Below are 13,509 nucleotides of genomic sequence, written 5' to 3' on the forward strand. Positions count from 1 at the left end.
AATATCTATATATAACATTTCATTTTTAAAACATGTAACATTTATGTCAATAAAAAAAAAAATCTCATGATCCATTTTTACATTAAATTCAATACAAACACAAAAACCCACTTCATGTACAATCCTGTGCAAAACGTGACAGCTCATACAAGATGCCCTAATTCTGTTCATTCGGCTTGTACAAAAAGTCTTCAATATGTAAATAAATCCCAGATTTACAAATTGCTTTAAATGAAACATTCCAGGTTCATAATTAATGCACATTTAGTGAGAGAACTCATTTGCATTTCTTTGGCATCCTGTTACACAAAACCAGTGTGTGTGTGTATATAGAGGACCTGATGAAGCTTAAAATAATGAGATTCATTAAACAGTAAATTAAGATTTTGCCAAAAAACCCTAACAAATTTATTTTATTCTAACTCAGTTGCTTTTAAACATATTTGCAAATTAACCTTATTTGCTTAAGTTGTGTCTGTATGTATTTACTTTTTATTTCATCTGAAAGTTTTTTTTGGTATTTTTATCTAATTATTAATATCACCTGAATTTTCATTCTACTTTGTGTACACTTTTTTTTTTTGCAGATCTGTTCCTCCATACACACAAACGCCACTCGCAATCACACACACAAAATTAAAATAATGAATTCACAAATGACCCTGCAGTCGAGCTGTTTTCACACAGAAGACCACATGTTCACAGATGTGCGTTATCTATTGAGCACAGAGGATGATCACTGGACGTTGTGTAATCTCTATGTTTAAACACACCCTTTTGTCTTAACAGCCTGAGTATAGTGTCTTTCTCCTAACGCGCGCGCACACACACACACACACACACACTTTCTTATTATATATCAAAGTATTTCTTAACATCTTTAATAACACAACAAACTGACTGAATTTAACGCAAACACTCTCAAAAAATAAACTTAAAATGTCTACTAAAAAACCCAACCTAGAACAGATAATACATGATCCAAAAAAATAATTACATCCTAAGTCAGTTGAACCTGATGAATATTTAAAGTAGCTATTTAAATCTCCCAATAAATACTATCATTTAGTACTCACAAACTAACTAACTAAGACATAACCCGAGAGATAAAAATAGTAAAACATAAAAAGACAGAAATATTGAATTAGAGAAAAAAAAATATTTCAGTGTCAGTGTTTAAATTTAATCATGAAACAAACAAACGAAAAACATTCTAGCTAAAAATCACCTGGTGATGGTCTTCGGCTCTCTCGGGGACCATCGAGCTTGTTAGTACCTTGTTTTCTATTTTGTTTACATAATAAACACATTGATGATCTAACGTAACTAAGTGGCACGTTAGTGCTTTTTATTATTAAGGTATCTGATTTATTAGGTCGTTTAACTAAAAACCAAACACTACGTAGTGATGGGGGAAAAACAGAATTAAAAAAACTTTCAAACTTAATATGAAATATTAAGTATTCCTATTTTTAGAATTTTCCAAGCTTTAAGGTAATTTGAATATTTAACATGAATGAGGCAAATGCTACCACCACCATGTATCAATGAAACCAAACAGCTAAGTGTAAACTCTTAAAATTTAGAGGTTTCTCCTACCAGTAAATATCCACATGAGAAGTGTGGTTTTGTTCTTTTTCTTTGATAAAGTGATGCAAGAAAACAGAATTTCTTGACAGTGCAAGCGTACATTACTTAGTGTAAAGACAAGAATACATCTGTTCTAATAATGAATGTGATCTCGCTCATGCGCCGCCTCAGTAGTGGATGAAGACATGATAATTCATCTTATTAAAAAAAAAAAAAAAAAAAAAAAATCCTTGCTTTGGTCCCTTAGTGATGCCCGTGTCCTGAAGAGGACGTCGGCGGTTGCAGTTTCTCAGGAAGTCTGTCTTTGGTTTCCGAGTCGGAGGCCGAGTCGGAGTCGGAGGCCTGCTGCTGTTTGAGCCACATGTCGGCGTAGAGCCCTCCTTTAGCCAAGAGCTCGTCGTGTCTGGGAACAGATTAAGGGAGCAGGGTTAAAAATACAGTTTGTGCAGGGAGAACATGCAAACTCTACACAGAGGGCGTCTACAAAGGCGGGAATAGAGGTGCAAGGCGCCATAGACGATATCAGATCAGACTTATTACCTTCCTCTCTCAGCGATCCGTCCGTCTCGCACCACGAGGATCTGATCGGCTCCGATGATGGTCGACAACCTACGACATCAATGAACGTTAACGAGGCGAGTACAGGACACTCTTGTGTTACACTTCTTGTCATGTGACACTCTGGTCCTCTTACCTGTGGGCCACCACCACGGTGGTTCTGTTGGCACACACTTTCGCCAGCGAGGCCTGAATGTTGCGCTCCGTCTGCGTGTCCAGGGCGGAAGTGGCCTGAAAACATCAACACAGGAATCATGTCAGACTGCGACCTTGGAACAATCACTCCTGTTTAATGTACATTTCATATTTTTTTTGTTGTTCTTTTATGTGGTTATGTGGAGATTCCCGTGGTACTAATATGAACGTGAATATTACTCTGAGGCTGAAACTCCTTTCTAAAACTGTCATAAAAAACAAACAAAAAAGCAACCGGAGAAGCAGATGTACTCGCTCACCTCGTCCAGCAGGATGATCTGCGGCGCTTTGAGGATGGTGCGAGCGATGGCTACTCTCTGCTTCTCTCCTCCGCTCAGCTTCAGACCTCTCTCGCCCACTTGTGTGCTGTAGCCTGAGTGTGTATAAAAGACAAAAACAGGCGAGTCAAAAATGGGTGGCACGGTATCCACACACACACGCGCACACACACACACACACGCTTACACAATAAGGGAAATGAAATCAGTTCAGTAAAAACGATTAGGAATCAGAATGAGTAAATTAATATAAACCTGTAAATTAAAACAAAAATACAAACCAAAAAAAATTAGCTTTTGTAAATGGCTACTCACCGTCAGGAAAAGAGAGAATCTTGTCGTGGATGTCTGCAGCGATGGCGGCGTCCTCTACTTCCTGGTCGGAGGCGGAGATCCGGCCGTAACGGATGTTCTCGCGGATGTTGTCGTTGAAGAGGACGGTGTCCTGGGGCACGACGCCGATGTGGGAGCGCAACGACGCCTGCTTCACCTTGGTAACGTCCTGGCCGTCGATGCGGATACAACCGCCCTGAACGTCATAGAAACGGAAGAGTAGACGGACGATGGTGCTCTTCCCCGAGCCTGACTGACCCACCTGTGTGTGTGTGAAATAAATAAACAAACAATTAATATAAGACATCTAAAGAAACCAGGTTTATTAGCAATAATATGAAATCATAAAACTATTTAAATAAATCAAATTACTGTTAAACTATTCAATAAATTATTATTATCGAATTTTATCGAAAATTTAATCAATTTTATTCAGAAATAATCAAGAGTTTACTCTATCATCAAGAGAAATGTTTAATCTAAATTTAATAAACATTTATTTGTATTATTCTACTCTATTAATATAGTGAGTTACTTTATAAATTATTTCATGGAATATAACTAATGGCTTAAATCATTTAAATCATAAATAAGTTCAACAAATTAGTGTCATAAAGTGGAAAGAGAAACTAAATCTGTATAAATGTCCCTTTCTTTTTGAATCTTTCTCCACGTTACTCACGAGAGCTACGGTTTGACCGGGCAGGACGGTGAACGAGACGTCCTTCAGGATCTCCTTCCTGTTGAACACAAACACAATTTTACATCATACTCTATATTATATTTAAAATGAAAGAAAATGTAAATACATAAATACAGTGTTGTGAAAAAGTATTTGCCCCTTTCTTATATGTTTATTTCTTTTGCATATCTGTCACTTTAATATATTCAGATCACCAAAAGCATTTTATTATTACTAATTTCACTTATTAAGGGAAAAAAGCTTACCTGGCCCTATGTGAAAAAGTAATTGCCCCCTAAACCTAGTTGTGCCAACTTTAGCTGCATAACCGCTGCCATGCGCTTGTGATAACTGGCAGTGTGTCCGTCACATCCCTACGGAAGAATTTTGACCCGCTCTTCTGTTCAGAATTTTTTTTAATTCAGCCTCATTGGAAGGTTTTTGAGCATGAACAGCATGTTTAAGGATCTCAATCAGATTTAACTCCATAAAACCTTAATTATGTTTTTTGAGCCATTCAGAGGTGGACGGATGTGAGGTGTGTTTCAGATCATTGTCCTGCTGCAGAACCCGAGTGTCCGAGTAGACGTTCTCCTTCAGGATTTTCTGGTAGAGCGCAAAATTCATGGCTCTATTAATTATGGCACGTCGTCCAGTTCCTGAAGCTGCAAAGCCCCAGACCATCACACTGCCACAACCATGTCTGACTGTTGGTGGTCCTGATGTTCCAGGTTTTCTCCAATTGTGGATAACGGATCTCACCGTTGTTCACTGGAGTCCCAATGCGTTTTTAGATCTTTTAGCTTTACTTTGTCAGACGTGATTTCTTGATTCAACAGGTCTGGCAGCACTCCGGTCAGGGGATTTTAACCAAGCTTTCCAGAAACCACAGTTCTTTTATGATTTAGAAAGGGGGGGGGGCAATTACTTTTTTTTGGAAAGCTTTTTTTTCCTTAATAAATGAAAACGTGTTTTAAAAACTTTATTTTGTATTTATCTTTGTGTAATATAAAATTTAGTTTAATGATCTCAACCATTTAAATGTGACAAAAAATAATAATCAGTATATATAATAATAATCAATAAATACTTTTTCACAGCACTGATACAGATATTCCAGTGAGAAGGTTTACCCCTCTACGTAGCTGAAGAAAACGTTCTCGAACACGATCTCCCCCCGTTTGTACTGCAGGGCTCTGGCATTCACGTCGTCCTTCACCTAATACCCAAACAAACACGTGACATTAAATAAACCATGTAATTCATAAAACAAGGGAACCAAGGTCATCATATAAAACTCTGCTGTGAAATGAGTCTTCCTCCTTCTCCTCCTCCTCACCTCCTCCTCTTCATCAAACAGCTTGAACATGCTCTCCATGTCGATGAATGACCTCTGGATGACCCTGAACAGAACGAGGGAGGAATCTTTATCTCTCTTTCACACTGATAATGAACAGAATAAATCCTCTGTGTGTGTGTGTGTGTGTGTATATGTGTGTGTTTACCTGTAGTATGTGCCAAACCAGTTGAGAGGTGTGTAAAGCTGGATGATGTAAGTGCCGAACAGAACATAATCTCCAACCTGCGCACACACACATACCCACACACACCGTTTCCATTTTATCAGCATCAGGAATTATTAATTAGGAACTGGCTTTGTTTTTCCATGGGTTAGAGAGTCACGTCATTACATCACTCTATACATCGTTGTACGTTTCAACTTTCCCACCGATGATGGCAGAAAAAAAATGTTAGCAGCACAAAAAAAAGGAGGGGGGGGTCACAAACTTAGTTGGTTGGAAGCGGTTCTTTGTTCTGCCCCAGCACAGTGTTGGTGCTGCCATGTTTTTTTCTGTTCGAGGGCCGGTGATTTGGCGGTCTGAAATCATAACAACCGGTTTGAAATCGGGCTCCGAACTAGCTCCGGAACCGTCTTGGTGGAAAAATATTGGGGTATTAGAGACAGATCAAATTCTAATTTTATTTCTCACATACAGATTGATATGGAGGATAATAAAAGATGTAAAGACAAGGACCTAATAACTGACAGACAAATTAGAGACATACTGTAGGTAGACAGATAAGAAAGACAAGTAGATAAAAAAAAGAAAAAAAACAGATAGACAGACACTCAGATGGACACGGAGTAAGAATGAAACCGACCGACAGACGAAGAGAAAAAATTCAATAAATACCAACTACAATAAAAAAAAAAATCTATAAAGTGAGACGTGTCTGGACGTCGTGTTTCTTAAATCAGCGTAAAGACTAAAACTCGGTGTCGGACCTGAAACTTGCCCTCGGAGACAAAGTACGCGCAGAGCAGCGAGCCGGCCAGCAGCCCCGCGCCGATGATCAGGTTCTGTGTCTGATTCAGCAGAGCCAGAGACGCGTTGGTCAGCCACTCCAACGACTAAATACACAAACACACGGGTCAGATATACAACGCAACACAAAACACCACAACACAACATCCCCCACACACACACACACACACTCTCAGACTGAACGGCGGTACCTGGTACTTTAGGATGGCTTCCTCGAAGCGGCCTACTTCATATTCCTCTGCGTTGTAGTATTTCACCTGTGGAAGGTCACGCAGCGCGATTAAACCACGGATCGAGTCATGAACCCGAGTGTGAGAGGAGGAGCATGCCGTACCGTCTCGAAGTTCAGCAGCGAGTCCACTGCCTTCGCCTTGGCGTTGTTGTCCTGAGTGTTCATGTCCCGCCGGTACTTCGTCCTCCATTCTGTTATGATGACGGTGAGAGCTTTGACGCAAATGAAATAAATAAGTAAATGAATGAATAAATAAACAAAACCATGCACATTTATTGCTTTGAATGTTATATCAGTCAGGAGACGGGGGGCGGAGACTCACTGAGGTAGAGCGCCATGCAGACGAACACGATGAGGCCGAACCAGGCGTTGAAGTTGGAGATGAAGTAGATGATGGCGATGATGATGTCGGCGATCGTGGGGAAGATGCTGAACACGATGTAGCTGCGGAGAGAGAAAATTATGTTAAAAAAAATAATAATAAAAAAATTCCTGTCTAATTATGAAGCAGATGTTCCTGGGACCTGAGCAGGCTGTCGATGGAGGAGGTTCCGCGGTCGATGCTGCGCAGGACTTCTCCAGTGCGCCGCTGGAGGTGCCAGCGCAGAGACAGCGAGTGTAAATGGGCGAACAGGCGGACTTGGACCACGCGACCCGTGTACTGCTGCACGCGGATCCACAGGAACGTCCGGACGTTACTGACGAAGCCTGAAGAACCTGAAAGGGATCAAAGCATACTCTTATGAGTGACGTCCTATCGCTACGATATATAGCTTGTCTTTGCTAATCTGATCTCGCAGCACACACGTACCCGCACCACCTCCTTGCAGGAACTTGAGCAGGACGTAGATGCACACAGTGGTGGCCAAGGTCTTCCAGGGACTTCCTCCGGTCAGGTCGTTTACTACCGGACAACAACAACAAGAACGTTAAATAACACACACACAAACACACACACACATCACTAGACGTGTCCATCACCTATGTTTTTATAGTAGATGGGCACAAAGACATTGATGGCGCGTTCGGATCCTAGCAGCCCAAGACAGAGCAGGACGAGCAGCTGGAGGACGACGCTCCCGCTCGGCCACATGTACGGCAGCAGGAGACGCACCTTCCTCCTGAAGTCAGTCCACGCCGACTGGCTCTGTGCTGCGCCGCCTAGCAAAGGCTGTGAGGAAAGAACGGGAAAAATAAACAACAATCTAGCATCTACTGCATAAGTGACTGAAATGTCAAGTTGTCCCCTAGACATCTAGACTATCAGATTATTAACAATCGAGTAGCTCTGCAGCATGAAGCGGACTTCCTCTGTTAGGGAACGTATCGAGGAATCTGTGCGTCTGACTTTAACTGTCAGAACCTTTTCCTGCATTAGTACTTGAACTATTATCTGAAACGATCAGCCAAAGTGATTTAGCTACGAAGCTACGGTGATTTAGCTACACACTTCACATATCAGCATGAATATTTATTAGCTACACCTACACACACCCTTACCTGCCCATCACTTTCCACGTCTCGCTCATCCTCGTTAATAAGGAGCGCATAAGGTCTTCGTGGAAGTCCAGGAGCTTTGAGCCCGATGAAGAACAGCGTCCCAGAGCAGATATAACGGAACAGCCAGAACGCAAATTCCACCTGCGCGCACACACACACACAAACCTCTTTCACACTACAAATAGCAACACACTCCTACAGTTGCCTCACAAATATTTGTTGTTCACATAAACTATATAAAAAATTTTTTTAAGTATGTCGTACATTTGTTATCATTCTCGGCAATTGTTTTCTTACGTTTTTGCGTAAGCGGCGATTTGATTAGAAAATGTAAAAAAACAGGACAAAGTATTAAAGTGTACATAAGGGTGCAACGGTATGGAACATCACATCGTATCAGCCAAAAAGACGCTCTTGACTGGATACAGCTGCACTTAGTATTTGGGGGAAAAAGTTCTCATTAAAGAAATTACTTATAAATAAATAAATGAACTATCAAAAATAATAATAATAATAATTAAATAATTAAATGTACAGTTTCGCATCCAATCAGCAAATAACGCAAAAAATATCTGGTTAAGAGGATGTTCTCCAACATTTATTTATCACCACAAAAGTTTAATATAAATACTGTACACAGATTACAATTACTTTCATTATTGACAAGTTAATAAACTGCAGCTCTTTGCGATGAAATAATAAAAGGTCCATATTGCAATACTTTTTTTATGCTGATTAAATGCCAGTTTTTCATAAGGTAATAAGCTAGCTCATAGCATGTTCACTTCAAAAAAATTACCTCAAATCTTCGAGGTCTGATTTAAAGAAACGCTTCAGCAAGCTAACGTCATAAAGCTACATCAGCTATTAAAGACAAACAAACACTAAATAAAGCTAAATGATTTACTCTCTCATACATCACTATGGATAAAATCTAGCAAAATTTGTGGATTTAAATTCAGAAGATTCTAATAAACTTAGATTTAAAAAAAATGCAGGTGTGCTTCATTTTACAGTTTTTAAAAACATATTTAGTTTTATTTTCAGTTTTGCCATGTCATCCTGCTTATAACTCCATGACTAGCCGTAAAAACTGCTGAGTCAGTGGGAGTGGCCTTACTATGAGGGCGTGTCTTGTGCCAGCCATGTGAGCATGGCTACTGATTTATTCATGAGGAAGAGAAAATGTGCCGAGTCATCATTGCTCGGAGGATTCTCAGTCATGAGTCAGAACACGATTTGGCTCACGTGTCTGATCTCGACCTTGCACAACGTTCCCTCAGGAACCAAAGTGATCCTCTGGTTTGTTGATTTCAGAAAAACTGTCCCTAGAACCCTTAACCATCCAACAGCAACCTGTTGAAGACAGACCCTCAGTGAAGATGATCAGATCTTCTTCAGGAGCTTAAGGAGTTTAGGCTTTCTAGTAAAGAATTTCCCAAAAAAAGAAAAAAAAAGAAAAAAAGAAACCATTAAGCAAGCTAGAACCTTTAACCACCCAACAAACCCTGCTTATCCTGAAGATGCTCAGATCCATCTCAGCAGTTTATGGGTTCTAGCTTCTTTAAAGAGAAGAAAGGTTCAAGTTGAAATCAATTTAAGACACTAGACCTCTTAACCGTCCAACAAACCCTTAAAGACGGAAGCATAGCGAAGATCTTCCTTTGCAGCTTATAGATTTCAGGATTACTTGATTAGTAGACGACGTTCTTCAAGCAATCTAGAACCCACTTATGACAAGAACCCTTTCTCATCCATCAATATTTTCAGCTTTTTTTTTTGGCAGTACTCACCAACTGCTCAGGGTTCTCGAGCCCCCACCACCAGCTCGGGCTCTCCCACGACACGAACGCCAGGTTCTCGGCGACGAACGCCGCTGTCCAGTATAGCAGCAGAACGGCACTGTGTCCTCTCGTCCTGTCCATCAACAGAACCCGCTTCCTCTCCATCCTCAGCAGCGCCGTCGCCCACACCCACGCCAGGGCATAGAGACAGCCGCAGAGCACCACGTACCCGGGCACCGGAGAGTCCCGTACCACCCGGAATATCATCCAGACCAGCGCCTGGAGCCCGAGCAGGACCGACAGGGCCAGCTGCAGTTTGTAAAGGCGGGAACGCGGTACGTATCGGGACTCGATGCTGGTCCCGTAGCGAGCGTAGCAGACGCAGTGAAAGGTGCCGAGGAGCACGGCGAGCGTCCCGAGGACAGCGGGGACGAGAGTAAAGAAGAAGCAAGGGGCGAATCCATTATCGGTCCACACCCGCTGCATGGACACGCCCGGCTCGCAGTAGCTCCTGAGTTCTGGCATTATTTTTCCCCTGGGAAATCCTGAGACAAGAAGATTAAAAGGTGATTATTTACTGATGCTGACACTGAAGACTCCTTCCAAAGATCTAAGATCTTGGAAACAGCAATACTGCCGTAATATTACTAATATAAGTGGTATCAAAAAGTGTGGAGACTAGTTTTGTAACACGCGAAAAGAAAAGACAAGGCAGGTCTTAAACCGACAGGTTTTAAAACGTTTTTGGGTGGGCGTACACCAAAAGCGAATCTAAAAACTTTTTGATTTTCCCCTTTGCAATAAGTAATGAAACTATAGAAACCATAACACTACATTAAAAAAAAGAGCGCACTGATATAAAGCTGTGATTCGCCGCAGCCGAAACTACCTTTCCAATTTATCAACACAATCAGACGAACATATTCGAGAATTTACGGTAATTGTTAAATAACGTACGCACATGTGAACGCTTTGCGCGCGCGACCCGGTGTTTTGCGGTGATAACAAACTCACCTTACGGAAATTCAGTCAAAAAATAAAAACAAAATGTCCTTAAAGACAGTTAAACTATATCTCTGTGATAAAGACAGACATTTAAACTACAGCTCTTTTCTCCGTCCTTGTCCTTCGCACAACTATACACACTGCAGCTTCCTTACGTCACACCCTCCTAAAAACCATCCCGGAAGTAAACATTCCTAACCGCCGTTTACCTTTTAACATCTACTCTCTTCTGGTTTCAAATTCATACAATTTATAACCTTTCCCAAATAAAGGATTGTCATATAATGATGTGATTTAGACACCAAAATCACATGTAATAAACGAAATATAGTTAAACAAAACAAGTAATTCATTTGTAGTCCATTTTTACGAACTAGATTTCCCATAATACCTTTCATCCACATCCGGGTATTATATCTTTTTTCTTTTTCTCGTGTTCAAAAAAGAATGCTAAATTAAATAGTGTCAGATTTTACATATTATATTATTTTAATAATATTATTATATTTAAATGAACACTTATAGCATATTATATTTAGTAATATAAATAATAATAAATATAATACAATATTAGTTTGCTCGTTAGCGTGATTGCTAAAAGAATAACGCTAGAAGTGTTTTATTTAAAAGAGCCCGTGATTCTAAAACATGATACAACATTTCGAATAATAATAATAATAATAATAATATATTTGGAGTATAGCTACAATTTCCGGAAAATGGAACTCATTTCCGGTTTCGCTGTGACGTAACGCCATGAGTAATCAAAAATTACATCGCCCTCTAGCATTTGCTTTCTGCATTTCACGCTGTATTTTCGCTACATTTCTAAAACAAAAAAGGAAACAAACGAATCAAATTTTCGTATATCGTTATTTTGCATCAGGGTTAGACACGCTTTAGAAATTATATAAAGGCGACTTATTAATGAAAAATTTCAGTTTAGCCAGGATTTAAGTTGCACGCTAGAGGGCGCCATTACTCTATTACGAAACATTATAAACAGGAGCTTGTTGTCTGAGATAGCTGGTTTATGTATTTTTTCTTATTTAATAAATTTATTTAAATTTATTTCATTTAAAAAAGTTTTTTTTAAATGACAAAATAAAGCATATTTTAAGGACTTACAAGGTTTAAATTATTTCTCAATTATGAGATTGCAAGAAAAGTAAAAAAAAAAACATCAAACAGATATTATTATTTATAATAAAAAAAAAAAAAAAAGACTTATTTTATATTTAAAAAAAAAGTAAAACTGTGTGCATGGTTGCTTCGCACCTCCTGGGTAGAGGGTTTGATTCCGGCCTCGGGTCTGTGTGTGCATGGAGTTTGTACGTTCTCCCATTGCTTGGTGGGTTTCCTCCGGGTTCTCGGGTTTCCACCCACAGTCCATAGACGTGCAGATTAGGCGCGTGTGTGGGTTTGTATGTGCCCTGCGATTGATTGGCACCCTGTCCAGGGTGTACCCCGCCTCGTGTCCTAAGCATAGACATAGGCTCCAGGAGACACGGTATACAGGATAAGCGGTGTAAACAAAGGAGAAATAAATAAATATTAATAATAATAATAATAATAATAATAATAATAATGACAACCGAATTCCCAAAAAGTGGAGACAGTATACTGAAAACATAACTGTATTGATGAAAACACTGTCTCCAATTGTTCAGACGTCACTGTCTTACCAACTGTCACTGTCTCTTTAGTAAACATTTTTACTAAATCTGTTGCTGTATTCAACCTCAAACTTCAATATTGTCCAAGACCTCTCCGGTGTCAGTCCCATCTGAGATGGACACGGGCACATGGGAAACATGTTTTGTGGTTTTGGAAACAACAGCTGTCATTTTCTCTGGGTCAAAGAGGAAAAGATCTCTCCAAGCTGGTATCAGCGTCAGGTCCAAAAGCCAGCATCAGACCTGGTATGGAGGCGTGTCAGTGCTGGTGGCGTGGGGTAAACTGCTCATCCCTGACGGCATTAATGCAGAAAAATGTGGAGTGACATATGCTGCCATCCAAACTTAATGTTTTCCAGAGACATCCCTGTACCAGGCCAATCCACATCCTGCTCGGGTTACACACGCACGGCTGCTAAACACAGAGTACGGGTGCGAGACTGTCCTGCCTCGTCCAACTGAGACTCTGTGGTGCATTATGAAGTGCAAAACATGGCAATGAAGAACCGGTACAATCGTGCAGCAGAAGATCCGCAAGAAGTGGACGAATGGGAGAAACTCCCGCTGGATGAACCTGACCCTCTGGTGTCCTCAGTGTTGGAGGACGTTGCAGAGACCAGATTTAAAATGAGATCCTATTTTTCAACAAGCAATAACATTCACATATAAATCATCAAATAATGAGTGTTTTTAATACACATGACGATGATTCATTTTTGGTTTAATTACCAATTTTTTCATAATGTTCCAACTTTTTTCAGAATCAGGGTTTAGACATAAAACTTAATGAAATTAGAGCTATGAGTATTTGAGAGGTGGAGTGTGTCTCATTACAGCATTTAAAAATCTTTCGGTTTCTTCTGTTTTCTGAATGAGTGTGTTTCGATCTCATATAATCCTACCATAAAGCTTTTGTCAGACATACGACATGTGTGTGTGTGTGTGTGTGTGTGTGTGTTTTTATGCGTTAGAGAGTGATGAGCAGCCCTAGAGGGACAGGTCATGGCTGATAGAGATAAGAGCGGAGGTTAGAAAGGTGCCTGGGCAGAGAATCCTGTTTGCACATCAGACAAAAATCAGGAACTGGATTAATTACGTGACTTCGTTTGAACAGGAAACAGTTTCTCCAGTAAACATTCCACAGGAAGACACCGGCACGCCGGAACGCCGGGCCTCGGAAAAGAAAAGCAGGATATTAGGGATGGGTTTTTATTTATTTGTTTATTTTGGACAATGCAGATGGAAATGCTGAGAGGAGTCTCTCCAGTTCTTTATTATGTCTGTTTGTCTGTCTGTCCGTCCGTCCATCTGTCTGTCCAGGTAACAAGCTAGACTGGGGCCCTCTAGGA

General features: G+C 40.3%; 1 protein-coding gene across 1 annotated transcript; it reads right to left on the reverse strand.

Moving 5' to 3' along the window:
* Positions 1-362: 362 nt before the first annotated feature.
* abcb6a (ATP-binding cassette, sub-family B (MDR/TAP), member 6a) lies at positions 363-10,654 on the reverse strand. The gene is made up of 19 exons (XM_053477364.1): positions 10,494-10,654; positions 9,489-10,024; positions 7,696-7,836; positions 7,177-7,366; positions 7,007-7,099; positions 6,720-6,912; positions 6,518-6,639; positions 6,298-6,407; positions 6,155-6,220; positions 5,924-6,049; positions 5,142-5,218; positions 4,976-5,039; positions 4,770-4,855; positions 3,637-3,694; positions 2,937-3,216; positions 2,604-2,716; positions 2,285-2,379; positions 2,131-2,199; positions 363-1,993 (listed from the first exon to the last, which is right to left on the reverse strand). Exons 2-19 carry the CDS (start codon positions 10,002-10,004, stop codon positions 1,834-1,836), a joined length of 2,559 nt encoding a protein of 852 aa, XP_053333339.1. The 5' UTR covers positions 10,005-10,024; positions 10,494-10,654; the 3' UTR covers positions 363-1,833.
* Positions 10,655-13,509: the final 2,855 nt, after the last annotated feature.

This window comes from Clarias gariepinus, chromosome 18 (assembly GCF_024256425.1).
Source record: "Clarias gariepinus isolate MV-2021 ecotype Netherlands chromosome 18, CGAR_prim_01v2, whole genome shotgun sequence".
NCBI lineage: Eukaryota > Metazoa > Chordata > Actinopteri > Siluriformes > Clariidae > Clarias > Clarias gariepinus.

Coding starts and splice junctions, on each gene's coding strand:
- abcb6a (XM_053477364.1), bottom strand. CDS start 10,004: ATGCCAGAACTCAGGAGCTACTGCGAGCCGGGCGTGTCCATGCAGCGG. Junction 3,695..4,769: donor TTCTTCAGCTACGTAGAGGG/GTAAACCTTCTC, acceptor TGTGTTCAACAG/GAAGGAGATCCTGAAGGACG. Junction 2,717..2,936: donor GATTCTCTCTTTTCCTGACG/GTGAGTAGCCAT, acceptor ATACACACTCAG/GCTACAGCACACAAGTGGGC.